Here is a 16,628-nt window from a genome sequence, read left to right as displayed (position 1 = left end):
AGCCAACCAGAACCCCCCCCCCTCCCTCTCCTCCCTGTAGGCAAGAAACAGGCGCACCTCGCATTTACTTCCCGCTAATGGGGGATAGAAAACCAAAACACACCACTGCACAAGCATTTCAATAGAGCACAGTCCATTTGGAAATCTCATGATTAACAATTGACCACCCCCTAGTGATGGCTGTTACTCTAAGGATTTATCATAAATATAAACCTCAGTCTTATAGGGTTTCACAGTTATAGTTCATAAATACGATATACAGCAGCATGATGCAACAAAAATACTGCTGACAGAATGGAAATTAAGAAAAAAAAATCCATAGAAGTATAAGCTTTTCAAAACTGGACAAAATTCAACTCCATACAGTATCAGTCACACTATTTATTTATGTTAATATAATGTATAATTCATTATACTGCACAAAAATGTATTGTTGCCCTTGTGTAAAAACAGAGTATTGGGTCTATATTATTACATACTAGCAAATCCGTGTACCCTGCACTGGAGATAGGGACTAGAAATATTTATATACTATGATATACAAGATGCTATGATATATGCTATAATATGATGCTAAAATACATTAAATCAGACACGCCACTCTAATCTGATATTCCATTATTGCTCAGTTGAACTGTCAAATACACAATTCTATATGATTCTGAGACTTTTGTAAAATATTTATGCATTGCATGGGCCACTCACAGTGCCCTATGCAGTGCTTATGGAAAGTTTTATCAAGATTGTCTCACTCAGAGGATGCAAGGAAGACATATGGCATGCATATGATCTGATCATTATAGTATGATTACATTATGCTTCTCTTTGGCTTTGCTGCTGTTGCTCTCTTCACTGACCTGTAAGGCAAACACAAAAGACAAAAAGTAAGGATGTTATGTGGTGAGGCCATTTAATCTTGTCAAGGCATATTGTCAATGTAATCAGACATTTCAGTGCATGACTGTTGTGAGTTTACCTGCAGTTCCCATATTCACATCAGTGTAAATAATACTCTTATGTGGTTTATGATTCTTCCCTGCTGAGATAATCAGGTGAATGAGCAAAAGAAAATAATTAATGTGCATTTCAGTGCTGGAGGTGAAAACCTTTCTTAACTAGATTTTTAAATGTATTTTAATTTTTTTTTTTGTAATTTTAAATTGCACATGTTAGATACTCACTCTCCATCCCAAAGTCTTTAACCTCTATAAGAGAGTATGTGGCTTCAGGTGATTCATCTTCCTCTGAAATGTAATTTTTTTTAGTTAGAGGATTATAAAAAATGATCATCTGGATTAGTGTTTTTAATTCAAATGTTTATACATCTTTAACCACCAGAAGTAACAAAGTACAAATACTTCATCATTGTGCAATTTTCATCTGTATTTGTATTTTTTTTCTGACAACTTTTTTCTTTTACTTCCCACTTTTTAAACAATCATCTGTACTTCCCACTCCCATTTTCAAAACAGGTTTGTTACTTATGGTTTTGTGCATTTATGGGGAGTTATTATTTCATCACTGCGCTTCTTCACAGTAACACATGAAAGGAAATCCTGTTTTTGTACATTATCCTTTAACTCTCAAATCAGTAATGTCACTCGCTCAGCATATTTCCAACTCCGTAACATCAATCTCCTCCGCCCCTTCCTCTCTCCACATGCCACTGCTATCCTCGTCCATAGCCTCGTTACCTCTTGGATTGACTACTGTAACTCACTCTCAGATAATCCTGCTCCCTTTCTCTTTCTGTTCCTTCCTCTCGTCTTGTTTCTATGGGGGGCAGGGCTTTTAGCCACTGTGCACCCCGACTTTGGAATTCCTTATCCCCTGACCTCAGAAACATCACCTCATTCCCTCTTTTTAAGTCCAACCTCAAAACCCACCTGTTTAAAATTGCCTACTCCTCATAACCTATCCCTGATATTAAACTTTCTATTCTTACCTATTCTTATTATTGTGTGTATTTCATGTTTTTTATGCCTGTTTTTATTTGCTGTACAGTATCCTTGGGTGTTTTGAAAGGTGCTTTTAAATAAATAAAATGTATTATGATGATGATGATGATGATGATGATGATGATGATTATTATTATTATTATTGCATTTTTTAAGAGGCAAAACCATGTGTAATAGTCGGGGGTTACAGTAGGCTGTTTTTTTAATGGGGTTTTCAGGCACTTTGTCAGACGTTTTTAAGTGTCAGATAATTTCAAATGAATCGTATTTATCGGAAGAAGGGTTAGATTTAAAGGTAGGGACTGCTCAGTGAAATTTTAATAAACTGGAAATTTAAAGCTTCCATGTAAGTCTTATTGTTTTTAAATCAGACATCAGGTCTGTACACATGAAGTTATGTTATTCAGATTGTGAAACCTGCTTCAAACAAACTGAGGTGGACTAACTGTGTTTCTTAAAGGTTGCATGAAAATCCACTGCAGTTTAGTGCAGATTAAACAGGTTAGTTTGGTGTATTGTGATGGATTTATAGTAAAGAACAGTGTGCGACTGGTGCTCATTATCAGAGAGGTTGCATAAAGGGTATTAAAGATGAATTTGAAATTAAGCAGATGATGGTTGTATAGTGTATAATATTAGAAAGCATAAACAGTGTAAAGGATAGAAATTAGCAGTAATAACACATCTTGTTGAATTCAAATCCACAAAGAGCAGCAGGTACATTAACTCTGTGATATTCAAAAGATAATGTGTACCTTTTGCAGTATCTTCCAAGTCTTGGATTGTTTCATAGATGTGATGATCACCTTGACAAAGATAATAAAATCAGAGTCAGAGTTTCATTTCAATACATTTAAAATAATTATTTATATTTCAAACTGCTGTGTGCTATTCAAAAGATCCCATTTACCATTTGCAGTGTCTTCTGAGTGATGGGCTGTTTCATAGAGTTCATATTCACCTTAAAAAGCCAAGGTCAGAGTATCATGTTAGAGTTTAATGCATTACAGCAATTAAATATTTTTGTGCAAAGACACCAAATTAATTTAACTTGATTTTTTTCCCCCTAACTTTTTGTGTTCTGGATTTTTGCCCTTGATTGATGGTCTTTGAAAAAAAGTTGACCAGAACTTTATGAAGACTAATTATTAATGCTAAACCTTGGGTTTATGACTGACCAGGGTGAAGAGATTTGTATACATGGGTTTCATTCTGATTGACTCCAGGATTTCTGGTGGAGTCTTGACTGTTGATGTCTGACTGGATCGGCCTAATGAAAACATAACAAATGCACAGATAATAACATTGTGCAGAAAATTCAGAACAGTAAAAGAAAACACTGCTGAATGTTTAGAGTGAAAATAGGAATATAAAGTTTTATACCAACCCAGTGAAGCATAAATCTGTTAAAAGAGAAAAAAAAAGTATTGTTTCTCTCAGTGCAAATCATTTTACTTCTATTTTGTGCCATGACATCATCATATGTTGATGTATTTGTAAAAATGTCTCACCCTTTGCCTTTCTATAGCGATACATTACAAGCAGGAAAATAAGAAGAAGAGAGACTCCACAAACAAGTCCAACAACCAACCACACAGGACATGAAGTCCTTTTAGATCCTGATGGAGCTACTGTGACTGTAAACATTAGCAGTAAACATTTAGAGACTTGAGAAATCTTTCTAAAAATGTTCTTACGAAAGTAGAGTCAGGTGAAAGAAAGACAAACACATACTCATTAATATACTCTATGGTGGCTATGTTAATCATTTGCAGAAATCCATCAAATGTTTTGATCCTGCTCACCTTTAACTGACATCCAGCTCTGTGCTGACTCTCTTCCTGAGTACTGACACTTGTAGAAACCTTCATCAGACTTTGACACTGCAGAGATCTTCAGCTCCCCTCGGGTATCATTTTGAATAAGTTTGTAATTGTGATAGAAAAACACATTAGAAAGTATTTTTTGTGTTTTTCTCAAACTGCAGCTCAGACTAACAGAAGCTCCCTCAGTCACAGGATGAACAGGACTCACCAGGATAGGACCATAATAATTATCTGTGAAATAATGAATGATGTTCCTGTTAGTCAGTGGGTAACCTTGAGAAAAAAAAAGCTGAAGGTCACAAAAATCACATCATCATGTTATTTTGGCAACTTCAGCTTTTTGAAGGTTTTCTGAAGGTTAGGGTTGTGATGTGTTGAAGAACTACTGTACATTTCCTAAAAGGAACTTTTTTTTTTTTACCAAATATACATGTGACCTATAAAATATATAGTGCCTTAGACACCAAACGTTAATCTCATAAGACATTCCAAATCAAATCTGTCTACTCACCAGCTGCTTGTTTATGCATTATCAAACACAGCCACACAAGAAAAGAGGAACATGAGGTGTTATTTTAGATGTACTCTGATTTGATGGGTTTCTGTTGAGTTTATGATTTTCTTTTTATTAATTTTTTTTTTTTTAGTATATATGTTAAAAAGGAATATTTGGTACTCTGAAAACTCTATGCAGCGGCGACCCCACCTCTAGCAGAATTATGAAAACAATTTTTCTTTTTTTCATGACATTTACTGCTTATTCACTGATAAGGGTCGAGCTAAAATAAGACTTACAATTGCCTAAATGTCCCACTTTTTGTCTCTTTTTGATAGATTTACTTTCAAACAGTACCGTAGTGGGGAAACACTATGAGCTAATAAATAACATAAACGGGAAAAAAATGACCAAAAGAACATGATGAATGTATAATAACATACTCTGTACAGTGATGTTGACTGCATTGCTGAAATCTCCTGATCCAGACTCACACCAGTACACTGCAGTATCTGACTTTGATGTGTTGATGTCACATGTGGATCCAGTCATTCTCCTACAGTCAGAGTACAGTCGGCCGTCCTCAGAGAACTTCCTCACTCTCCACTCAGTGAAGTTTCCCTCACAGGTCAGTGAGACAGAGTCAGAGGTGAAGTGTTGCACTCTGTCAGGACTCACTGTGAGAGACGCTGCTGAACGAACATCTGGAAACAACATGCAGTGAAGACACAAAGCTCACAGATGTTAGGATTCAAAATATCACAGTGAAAATATTCTTTTGCTTTAATGTTTAAAGGTCAGTGCTAAAAGACACAGTGTTCGTATTGGTCAAACTATAATTTTCACTTTCAATGCTAAGCCAAAAACAACCCATTAATTCACATTTTTTGGTTGTTGCATTACTTGAAAAAAGACAGAATCAAACTGACCTGCAGACCAGACAAACTTTGGTTGACTGTGATCAGTGTGATACTCTGGGTCTCCTCTTCCAGCTCTGCACACATATCCTGCTGTGTGTGTCTGTCCATGAATGATGTAGGAGTCCTGTGCAGTCCCACTGCCATCAGGTAGCAGCTCATAACTGGAGGATTTCTCTGATAGATCAGGAACAGCTTTATACCAGTAGAAGCTCCATCCTGCAGACGGATGTTCAACCTCACAGTTCAGAGTTACTGAGGCTCCAGGACTCAGCCATGATGGAGACACAGTGAGGACAGGACGGGGTTCATCTGTTCAACAAAGATTTGCTCTCAATGTTTCATCTCTTAACTCTGAATTCAATGTCACTAAAATGTTGACTCACAAATATTTATGATGAACTTTAAGAGTGAGACTATCTAAACATGTCAAATATCTCAACATGTACTAATAAAAACACATTTTTACAAACTGTTTCTATTTCCAGGTTAAATGAACTATGACTCTACTTACTGTCAGAAACTGTCAGTGTGACTGAATCACTCCACTCTGTTGTTTCATGCTGTGAACTTTTCATTCTGCCCTTACAGCGATAGTTTCCACTGTTGGATGATGAAGCAGATCTAATCCTGTATTCATTTTGATTTGGAGCTTTTATCCTGCTGTTTGTTTCCCACTCATAATCCCACTCAGTGTCTCCTCCATGGATCTCACATCTGACAGTGATCGTCTCTCCTCTGTATATCTCAGACCAGTTTGGATACAGAGTCACAACAGGTCTGATTGGGACTGTATTCAGGAAATGAGTAAATGAATGACAAAATGGGTCAATTTCCATCAAATGTAGTGATTTTTGGTTCGTTAACTTTGAACTCACCAGTTTTCCCAATCCTGACTGACTGGCTGTCCTCTGTGTAGTAAACTGGGTTTCCTCTTCCTCCTCTGCACCTGTAGAGTCCTTCCTGTGAGACACTGATTTGTCCATTTGAGTGGAAAACTGCATCTTGTGTGGTCAGGGCTTCAGAGGATTTCTCATCTCTGTACCAGTAGTATTTCCATCCAGATGATGATGATGGGTTCACAGAGCAGGTCAGGGTCACACTGCGCCCTACTGGAACAGCTGTGTTATCAGCTCTCAGTTTGGCCTTTGGTTTATCTGCAGTTCAGTTTAGAAAAAGAACAAAAGTCAATGACTGAATCAAACCAGTTGAAATAACTTGGTGGAAATATGTAAATAATAAATATCACATAACTTTAATGGTGAAGCTGCAACAAACTGTACAACTATCACACAAACACAACACTAATCTTTCATATTTAATTTGCTGCATTTCTAAGTTAAAAACACACATGAGGAACAATCAGTGGATTTAATGTTTCTTAGTGGATGTGGTGGAGCAGCTGAGACAGATTCAGCATTTGTTCTGCATTTCATCTTTCATGTATTAGAGCTGCACAGCATAGAAGTTACTCTCATATGTTTTGTTCTCTTCACTGTGAATAAAAAGCTGCTGTTCAGGTTTTTGTTGTTGGAATAAAAACTAAACATTTTACTGACCAACATGAAAGACAGTTATAAAGCTGTAAGAAAGAAGAAGTGCTTTTTCCTTATTTAGATACTCTGGATGAAAGATCTTACATGATACAGTCAGTGTGATGATATCACTCCACTCTGAGAAGAAATAGTCCCTTCTGCCCCGGCAGCTGTATCCTCCACTGTCAGACTCAGTAGCTCTGATGATTCTGTATTCATTGGATGTTGGAGGTGTGTTTAACTTGGCTGCTCTCCATTCATACGTCCACTGAGCTCCTTCACCTCCCTGAATCTCACATCTGACAGTGACTGTCTCACCGCTGTATATCTGAGTCCAGGATGGCTGCAGGGTCACAGTGGGCTTACTGGGAACTGTTCACAGGAAAATATCTGGTTAGACACAAGAAGAAACATGAAGATAAAAAAAAATAAGACTGAATAAATTCTTCTATTTGTCAGGAGTTGTCTCTCATCTCAGGTTTAATAAACTCATAGTTGTTGAATGAAATTGTTAGCACAGAACACAACATAACATCTCTCAGTTTGGCAGCAATAAAATTTTTAAACTCACGAGTTTCTCTAACTGTGACGTCACTGCTGTCCTCTGTGTAGTAAACTGGATCTCCTCTCCCTCCTCTGCAGTGGTACAGACCTCCTTGTGAGACACTAATAACTCTGTTTGCTTCATTTCCTCTCATGAGCTGAGCTTTAGAAGAGACTGAATCACGTCTGAACCAGTCAAACTTCCAGCCAGCAGAGCCCTCCACAGAGCAGCTCAGTGTCACACTGCCCCCTGCTGGTATGACTGAACTGTGTGCTGTCAGTATGGCTCTGGGTTTACTTGCTGTTGAAGTTACAGGAAAAAGTTAATCAGATTGTCAGATTGTTTCACGAATGACTTTGACTCAACATGTAATGAAAACACATTTTTACAAACTGTTTCTATTTCCAGGTTAAATGAACTATGACTCTACTTACTGTCAGAAATTGTCAGTGTGACTGAATCACTCCACTCTGTTGTTTCATGCTGTGAACTTTTCATTCTGCCCTTACAGCGATAGTTTCCACTGTTGGATGATGAAGCAGATCTAATCCTGTATTCACTTTGATTTGGAGCTTTTATCCTGCTGTTTGTTTCCCACTCATAATCCCACTCAGTGTCTCCTCCATGGATCTCACATCTGACAGTGATCGTCTCTCCTCTGTATATCTCAGACCAGTTTGGATACAGAGTCACAACAGGCCTGATTGGGACTGTATTCAGGAAATGAACAAGTAAATGAGAAAAGGGGTCAATTTCCATCAGATACTTTTCATCAGGTAGTGATTTGGGGTTCATTAAGTTTGAACTCACCAGTTTTCCGAATCCTGACTGACTGGCTGTCCTCTGTGTAGTAAACTGGGTTTCCTCTTCCTCCTCTGCACCTGTAGAGTCCTTCCTGTGAGACACTGATTTGTCCATTTGAGTGGAAAACTGCATCATGTGTGGTCAGGGCTTCAGAGGATTTCTCATCTCTGTACCAGTAGTATTTCCATCCAGATGATGATGATGGGCTCACAGAGCAGGTCAGGGTCACACTGCCCCCTACTGGAACAGCTGTGTTATCAGCTCTCAGTTTGGCCTTTGGTTTATCTGCAGTTCAGTTTAGAAAAAGTTGCATTAAAGACAGCAATAAAAGTAAATGTTTATTTTTCCCTCCTTTAGATGAAACTTACATGACACAGTCAGTGTGATGATATCACTCCATCCTGTTAAGAGATAGTCACTGGTACCCCGACATCTGTAGTCTCCACTGTGGGACACTGAAACTCTGCTGATCCTGTATTCACTGGATGTTGGAGGGCTGTTTGTGTTGGGTGCTGTCCATTCATATTTCCACACCTTTCCTTCACCTCCCTGAATCTCACATCTGAGAGTGATTGTCTCACCAGTGAATATCTGAGACCAGCTGTGCTGCAGTTTCACAGCAGCCCAAACTTTCCCTAACAAACAAATAAATACAAATATTCATGAACAAACCAACAGTGAACGAAATAAAATCAAAGTTACAAAGTTCTACTTTAATTTAATCATGAATTTTTGTTTTACTGTGTTTCACAACAAAATTTCACCCTCACGTTGTTTCTGAATTGTAACTGGAGCACTGTACTCTGTGTAGAAAACTGGATCTCCTCTCCTTCCAATGCAGTAATAGATGCCTCCTTCTGAAATACTGATCGTGTGCTCTGATGTTCCAGCTCCTATTTTCTGAGCTCCAGAAAACTCTGAATCACGTCTGAACCAGTCAAACTTCCAGCCAGCAGAGCCCTCCACAGAGCAGCTCAGTGTCACACTGCCCCCTGCTGGTATGACTGAACTTTGTGCTCTCAGTGTGGCTCTAGGTTTATTTGCTGTTGAGTTAAAAGAAATAAAATGAATGTTGCAGAATATCTCATCCAAATTAAAACATGACTCACACTGGAGTCATGAGATTACAACACATGGATGTATATGGAGGCTATAGTTTCACATATTAATCTAAACATTTTCATTTAAGTTTCAGAGACTTTTAAAAGTGAGTTTGTGAGATAATCACTACAAAGAAGAATATGAAACTGTCTGTGTTTGTGGTTGTTCTCATATTCTCAGCAGTGGCTTATTCTGGATTACTATTGGAATCTGCTGAGACAACCAGATGAATTCACAAAAAGAAAACTGATCTGCATGAAGTACAAAACCAGAGAATTAGCCTCATGGGTGAGTTTAACAACATGTATGTAATATCCCAATGTTACACACATAATTAAGTATATAAAACTATATAATTTTATCAAATATAAGAAAAAAAAGGAGCTGCAAAAAAGTAAGTACTAAACACATCACACAAATGGAAAACAAAGAAAACAATTTCTCACCTTCAGCATTTCCTGAGAAGAATGTACTGAACACTAGAATAAAGATTAATATCCACACTTTATCAATCATAAACAGATTTTTCAGATGCCCCATCAACATATTTGTACCCATATATTATGTGATAATAAACAGGCTCGAAACATCACAAAAACATAATTGACTTTTTGTAATTTGTAAAATAATGAAGAAGTAAAAGAAACTCAACTCAAAGTAACTTTAAAAAATGTTTAAATCAATAACAACAACAACAACAACAACAAAAAAACCCAACTGGATCTAATCAAACTCTCAAAGTAACAGAGAGATTTTTTTTTCTCAGTTAGTGGCACACAAACAGAGAAAATCAGTGTACTTACAGAATAATGCCAGCAAAGTATTCCCCATCATCACAGTCCTGCAGCTCTCTCATCCACAGATGTTCTACTTTGAAGAAAGAGAAATCACAGTTAATGTAAATTAAATTTCAGATCCCACTCCACTCTCACCTGCCAGCATGTCCTTGATGTAAAGTGAACAGTGTACCAAGGGTCCTGGAGTTATTGTCATGATCATGGGTCTGTGAACCAGTGTTATGGTTTTTAAAATATTGGAGTAAATGGAACTGGAAAATGGATTATTAATGAAATTAGTCTAAATAAGTTAAACATTTTGAAGCCTGCTCATTAAATTCTGTACATTAAGCATTTTGGGTGCTCAAGTCTAGCAGAGATGGCTGTACAACAATCAGTCCACATTGCATGTCATAATGACTCAGGCTACAAGTCAAATGTAAATGGTAAATGCATTGGTTCTTATAAAACTCTGCTCTATTCTACCTGAGGACTCAAAACACTTTATACAGCAAGTCTCAATTATTCAGACACAGTTGCAAATGACCAAGGAAGGTATGAAGTACATACCAGATGCCAGAAATGATTGAGCTAGGCGGCAGATCTAAATCTGTTAATAATGTTTCTTTAAATGTTTTCCATGACTGTTTTCATGTTGGCTTGAAATAAAATGTCTCCCTCTGCTGGCACTGCAGTTTACTGCAACCTATTACATCCATAAAACGTGTGACATCCACATGTAGAACTGTGTGTCTACTACATGCTTAGTCGTGTAACTGTGTTGCAAAGTGTTTTCAGTCTAACATTGACACAATGATGAAAGCATCAGGAGCAACTCTGGACCAGTATCTTGCCCAAGGATACTGGAACATGAAGCCTGGAGCAGCCAGGGATTGAACCAGCAACCTTGTATTAGTAGCTGACCCGCTCTAGATGACAGAAGCAAAAGGAACAGTGTGTCATTTATAACCCCTGTGAGACTGAGGTCACTATCTGTTTTTCAGCAGTGGAGTGAACTTTGATGGCATCATTTTAAAAGGACGGCTCTAATTAGCAGTACTAAAACTCATAATGTAGCCTGCTTTCTAATTACTGTAGAGTCTATTTCAGCTGACTTTTAGTTGGCGGTTGATCTGATTTCCAGCTTTTTAACATTACACTGTCAGATGTGCAGTCTGATCTTGCAGCTCAGCCTCAGCACAGAGCTATAAATAATCTTACTCTGTGGTTCTGAGCTTTGTCGTGAACACAGGCACAGGAAAAAACTACCTGTGATGGTTAAACTGCGAGGGATTTCTTTGTTTCACAAACTAGATGTTAGTAGTTAGCAGGAAGTTAGCTCGCTAGCTTCCACCAAAACATGATATCTAGACTTTAAGTGAAGACGTGATGAATCTTGCTTTCGGGCCCAAACTATTCTCCGTTTAATAAGGCTGTTGTGTTTTTAACTTGTTTTAATACTTTGTATCTTGTTCTGTTTAATCTCAACAAACAGTCAGTGATCATTGTCAGCCTCTCTCGGCAATGATGGTTTGGCTTTGGGATCTGCAGCAGAGTTTGGATCCAGACATGGCTAATGACGTCAGACTTAAGACCGGATGCCATGTTCTGACTGAGAGATTTCTGAAAAAACTAAAACGTACAACTCTGTTATCACTTCCAACATAAATTAAGACAGAAAACTAAACAGCAGTGACGTTGGTAGGGTTACTGAAGATGGGCTAGCTGGTATATATTGATGTCCTATGTGATCGCTAGCAAAACAGCTACGTAAGCATAAGATAAACACTAAAGCTCGAGGATGAATTCTAACTTTTTTCCACTCTATAAAAGTTAACTTGAGGTTTCCCGATGGTTAGGGACAAATGCAGTCGCATGGCAGGATGCTGTAAACAGACCAAACTTCAGTCAGAAGAACAACTGAGATAATCCATCCACAATATGAGGTTAGTCATTAATATACTGCAACAACATGGGAATAGAGCAGCTGTGAGAAAATTCATCATTATTGAATCAATGGTACAGAATTGGAGGAATTAAGAAGAATGAGTTGAGTAAAGTTTGACTTATCTGACTGTTTTGTTTCGCTTAATGCGCCTTATCATTCTGTGCACCTTATGTATGAAAACTGACCTGTTCATCGACAGTATGCCTTATGGTCCGAAAAAAAAAAAGGTACATAAATGAGACACATCTACACCATCCTGCCGTCCTGCCCTGTGTTAGCAGATAACGCTGTAAAGCTCTGTAATGTCATAACTGACAGCTATTGAACTGTTTTGCAGTAACAGTTGTGAACCAGGGCTACTGCAGGATTCTTATACTTTAAGTTAATCTGCAAATGGACATAATTAATGATATGATTCATTAATAGATGTGAGGAAAAAGGCAGTTGATAATTCAGGTATTCATTCTATTCTGCTTGAATATTAAATAGTGACTACAGACTGGGTGTTGCAGCACTCACAGCAGTTTACAAACAGGAAGAACATGATGTAAAGTGAGACACTTAAACTGTTTATATAAGAAACAGAAGAAAAGTCAGACCTGCCTGATCCATATGTGTTAGCAGCAGCTGTACTTTGATTGATACTGAACAGGAAGCACATATTTTTTAAATATCATGAAGCACAAGACTGTGTCCACATACTGTGTATATGTCAAGTAATAATAATAATAATAATAATAATAATAATAATAATAATAATAATAATAATAATAATAATAATACAGACCAAATTACTCTGTGTTAATCACAGATAAATTACTAAGAGCACTCAAAACTTGTTCACAGCTTTCCTCTCTGACATTCACAAGCTGCAGTTCACCTATCTTTAGATCTATAGCGGTCAACCACTAAATGACTGTGCTACCACTGTTCGATTTTTTGCTCTGTGGCCACAGTAAAGGAGACAAAAGAGCGCAAAAGCATGCAAGCTACTAGATATACTCTAGAAGTAGCTGTAAATTTACAATCAAATATAAACAGGTGGAAATTATCAACAGGATATTCAATAAGCATCAGAGGGGCTACAACGCAGCACAACATCAGATGCAGAATCCCCAGCAGCTGTTTGGAGGGGATTCTAACTTTCAGTGGTGTCTGATAACAGTAAAACTCACAGAAAGAAACCTTTATAGAAGTGGAAAGTAGAGCATTTAAAAATAAATCAATGGCTGACCTGTACAATGGTTTTGAAGCACCTCATTTATAAACAGTGTTAATTTAACCAAACCATGCGTAAAAAAAAACAACCAGGTATTCAGAATAAAACACTGGAGCATCCTACCTTGTGATCATGATGTAGCTTTGAAGAGTTAGAAAAAGAAAAAAAGTTTTTAAAAGTCACTTTTGAGTTTTCCTTCTGCCCACATTCAGTTTCTGTTCACATCTGCTGAAGTTGTAAAGCTGAAAGATTTCACAGAAATGCATGCTGTTCACTTCTGATCAGAGAGCATATAGTCCACACAGCTGTCACATCCAGTGGGCAGGCAGAAGATAGTAAGGGCAAAACTCATTCAGTATAAAGAAGCATTGTAAAATTCATAAAAATCTGCATGTATATATATATATATATATATATATATATATATATATATATATATATATATATATATATACAATTATGGAGATGAATTATGAAAAAGTCACCACAGTAACACTTATATAAAAATAAAAGATTAGCCTTTAGGACACCATTCATCTGTAACATATATAAAGTAAAGTCAGAGCAGTTTATCAGGCTTGTCAATACAATATAGTTATTAATAGTTATATTGATGTGTAACTGCTGATTACTGATCAATTTAGATTTAGATTTTAGATTTAGACCTGACTAGAATCTAAACTAAAAGTGACAATAATGAAGGGACTCAAATACCTGAACTGCTGTCACTGCTGCACAGTTTCATCAGCCAACAGCGCTGTGGTTTCACTGGTCTCTTGTCATGTTAATGTGACGGAAGTGAGAGAACACTAGCAATGTGAAACTCAGTGTGGTTTTTCTGAGCGAAACACCTGCGTGATGCATGTATGTTACCTACGTACACTGTTACTTTTTGTGTCTCTTATTTACTTAAAGGAACACCTCACAAAATAGAGACATCTATATTTTTTTAACTGAAATCTTAATCGACAAGTGAAGTGTTTCCATATTTTATGTTTTTACATTCATCATTAGCGTCATTTTAAACTTGATCCTTCAGCAAAACAAACTGTTTGACTGCTGAAACGATGAAATCTAAAACACGTTTGGTTATATTTACAAATAAGTGATGCAGTCCTGAGCAATTCTAACTGAGCAAAGCAATTCTGACCAGTCAGTCATTAAAGAAACAGAACCAAGACAGACTAGATATGTTTAATACGCACTCTGAAAATCCTTTTAAAGATAATGCTCCAGTGCAGAGTTGAATCATGTATATCAATATATCTTGCAATAAAGTTTCCACCAAGTTATATTTATTGTAATTATTGATTTCTGCAAAATGCGCTCACATTATCACAAAAAGACCAAAACAACACCTGCAAAGCATGTTTTTCGACTGATATGTTGCTATTCGCATTGTACCCATACATAGATTAATGGAGCACTCTTGCTTGCACTCACAGAAGCATCTACAATTATTATTTAGGTCAACAAACCACCAAGCAGAAAGTAACTAAAGTATAACCACAGGAAATCATCAGGACGTAAAAAAAAATGCAATCTGTTAAGTAAGCCGCTGGGAACTAAATACAATGAGAGGAGAAAATGCCCAGAACAAAAAACACAGTGAAGAAAGAACAATGTATAAAACTCAAATAAGAAACTCCACAAATATTACACTATTAAACCAAGACACCAATAACACAAACAAAAAGACAGGCAGGAACCCAATATGGAAATACCAAAAGACAAACAATACCACAAGTCTCAAAGACAACATTTAAAATTCCATACATTTCGAATGAAAACTTATATTTCCCAGTTGATGCCTAGACAGTAGAGGCAAAAACAGGAAGACACCACAGCCAAGGACAGTCAGAATGAATGGGTGAAGAACTTTTCAGACAGGAACCTCACTGAACCTGAAAAGAAGGTGCTGGCCAAAGGACTCAATGTTGCTATTTCTTTACAATAGCTGCCCATAGTGTCACAAGTTTTCATGTTAGTTTGGTTATAAGTTTGTGTGTTATTCTTATTTAGGGTTTAGTGGAGATTGAGGTTAGTGATTATTTATCATCTGTCTCCTTGGTTTCTGTGTTTGGTTCCTTGTCTAGTCTGTCATGTGTGTTAGGTCTGTTAAGCGTGTGTTGTCGTGTCTAAATCTTCATGTTTCCTGTTTTATTTTGGAAAGGGTCTTGTGTTCTGTGTTCGTGTGGTTAGCTTTACTCTCCCCTGTGTCATTATGTTTCATTCTAGTCAGCTGTGTCCTTATGTGTCTCCACTTCCCCTGATCACCTTATGTGTGTATTTAAGTCCTCAGTCTTCCTGTGTTCGGTGTTGCGTCATCTGTGTTATCTCTCCTACCCATTGTCACAGTTTCCCAGTCAGATCACAGTAAGTCACAGTTGTTATCTTGGTTAATCGTAGTATAAATTCACTGTGAGTCCTAGTCATAGTTTCTCAGTTTATGTTCAGGTTTTCCTTCGGTTTTGCCTTTTTGTATTTTTGTGAGTTTTCTGCCCTAAATAAAGGCTCGCTTTTTGTTAAGTCCAGTTTTGTCTCCTTGCCTTTGTCTACGCTTGGGTCTGCCCCAGCAGCAGCAACAGCGATTAGGATAGGAACTAACAAATGAACACAACCTGTAGCAGAGCTATCAGGATAAAGATTTCGGCCACCCTCTCTAATGCAAAAAAAATTAAAAATCCTCCATCTAACCTCACAACACAAGAAAAGAAGCCCTTCAAATCCCTGAGCAAACACCAAAACACCGTAAATCACCATATCACCAGCTGATGACGGGGAGGTGCACTGTTGTCTAAACACAACTGAGAATCAAACAAAACTCCACATAGTTTGTTTTTGTTTTTGTTTTTTTCAGTGCGCATGCGCCAACCAGCGTGCAGCCTGTTACAGTCGCTCCTGCTTTTCTCTTAGTTTAGCTTTTTTTCTTACGTATTCTTTTTTTTTCTGACTTGTATTTTCCTCCATTTTCTATCTCTTACTCAATCATGTGGATTGAGAGAGTTTTTGTTCTTCTGGTGGCCGTGGAACTGTTACTTTTATCAAGGAACGGGACCGCGGCACATCTCCTACACGCACGGACTGTTTACTCCAGAGATCAGCTGATCGCCCTGATGCCGGCCTAGTTCGCTGGCCAGGCCCGCAGAAGTACCAGCTGAAATTTGGAGGAAAACACATCGGGGATGCAGAGGTCAAGGACAGAAGAGAAGAAAAAAGGTGACGGTGAGACAGCGGAGGCTCGAAGCGAGGAGGAGGTTTAAACCGTGTCTGCCGTCTATCGTGATGGGTAATGTGCGATCGTTGGCAATTAAAATCGACGAGCTCTCAGCACTGGTACGGAGTCAGAGGGAATACCGAGAGTGTAGCCTGATGTGTTTCACCGAATCATGGCTGCACCAGGACATTCCCGATGAGAATGCTTCCGTGGAAGGCTTCCACACTGTTCGGGCGGACAGGGACAGCATCGCTAGAGGTAAGCGGAAAGGAGGTGGGCTTGCTGTT

The 16,628-nt window shown here is 37.8% G+C and overlaps 2 protein-coding genes and 1 long non-coding RNA gene across 6 annotated transcripts; all 3 read right to left on the bottom strand.

The window, feature by feature from the left end:
• Nucleotides 1-420: 420 nt before the first annotated feature.
• Nucleotides 421-4,965, bottom strand: LOC309702797 (uncharacterized protein). Its single transcript, XM_082527425.1, has 10 exons — nucleotides 4,724-4,965; nucleotides 3,764-4,015; nucleotides 3,470-3,595; nucleotides 3,346-3,361; nucleotides 3,137-3,228; nucleotides 2,869-2,919; nucleotides 2,714-2,764; nucleotides 1,182-1,244; nucleotides 977-1,039; nucleotides 421-857 (listed from the first exon to the last, which is right to left on the bottom strand). The coding sequence occupies exons 1-10, from the start codon at nucleotides 4,830-4,832 to the stop codon at nucleotides 850-852; spliced, it is 831 nt and encodes a 276-aa protein (XP_082383551.1). The 5' UTR covers nucleotides 4,833-4,965; the 3' UTR covers nucleotides 421-849.
• A 738-nt stretch (nucleotides 4,966-5,703) lies between these two features.
• On the bottom strand, nucleotides 5,704-7,430 carry LOC309703073 (high affinity immunoglobulin gamma Fc receptor I-like; the record flags this gene model as incomplete). The annotated part of the gene is made up of 4 exons (XM_082527776.1): nucleotides 5,704-5,987; nucleotides 6,076-6,354; nucleotides 6,838-7,104; nucleotides 7,304-7,430. 4 exons carry the CDS (start codon nucleotides 7,428-7,430, stop codon nucleotides 5,704-5,706), a joined length of 957 nt encoding a protein of 318 aa, XP_082383902.1.
• A 1,090-nt stretch (nucleotides 7,431-8,520) lies between these two features.
• On the bottom strand, nucleotides 8,521-13,942 carry LOC309702815. 4 transcript variants are annotated; one of them, XR_014275742.1, is made up of 5 exons: nucleotides 13,839-13,942; nucleotides 9,985-10,048; nucleotides 9,628-9,660; nucleotides 8,851-9,123; nucleotides 8,521-8,709 (listed from the first exon to the last, which is right to left on the bottom strand). It is a non-coding gene; the product is annotated as an uncharacterized lncRNA (long non-coding RNA). The 4 variants fall into 4 exon arrangements; XR_014275743.1 differs by lacking the exon at nucleotides 8,521-8,709 and having other exon boundaries at nucleotides 8,848-9,123; XR_014275744.1 differs by lacking the exons at nucleotides 8,521-8,709; nucleotides 13,839-13,942 and adding an exon at nucleotides 13,248-13,374 and having other exon boundaries at nucleotides 8,848-9,123; nucleotides 9,985-10,051.
• Nucleotides 13,943-16,628: the final 2,686 nt, after the last annotated feature.

This window comes from Aulonocara stuartgranti (assembly GCF_965226115.1).
Source record: "Aulonocara stuartgranti genome assembly, chromosome: 3".
NCBI lineage: Eukaryota > Metazoa > Chordata > Actinopteri > Cichliformes > Cichlidae > Aulonocara > Aulonocara stuartgranti.
This window is presented reverse-complemented; position numbering and strand designations above follow the sequence as displayed.

Coding starts and splice junctions, on each gene's coding strand:
- LOC309702797 (XM_082527425.1), bottom strand. CDS start 4,832: ATGACTGGATCCACATGTGACATCAACACATCAAAGTCAGATACTGCA. Junction 2,765..2,868: donor CTCAGAAGACACTGCAAATG/GTAAATGGGATC, acceptor ATCTTTGTCAAG/GTGATCATCACATCTATGAA. Junction 1,040..1,181: donor TAAAGACTTTGGGATGGAGA/GTGAGTATCTAA, acceptor TGATTATCTCAG/CAGGGAAGAATCATAAACCA.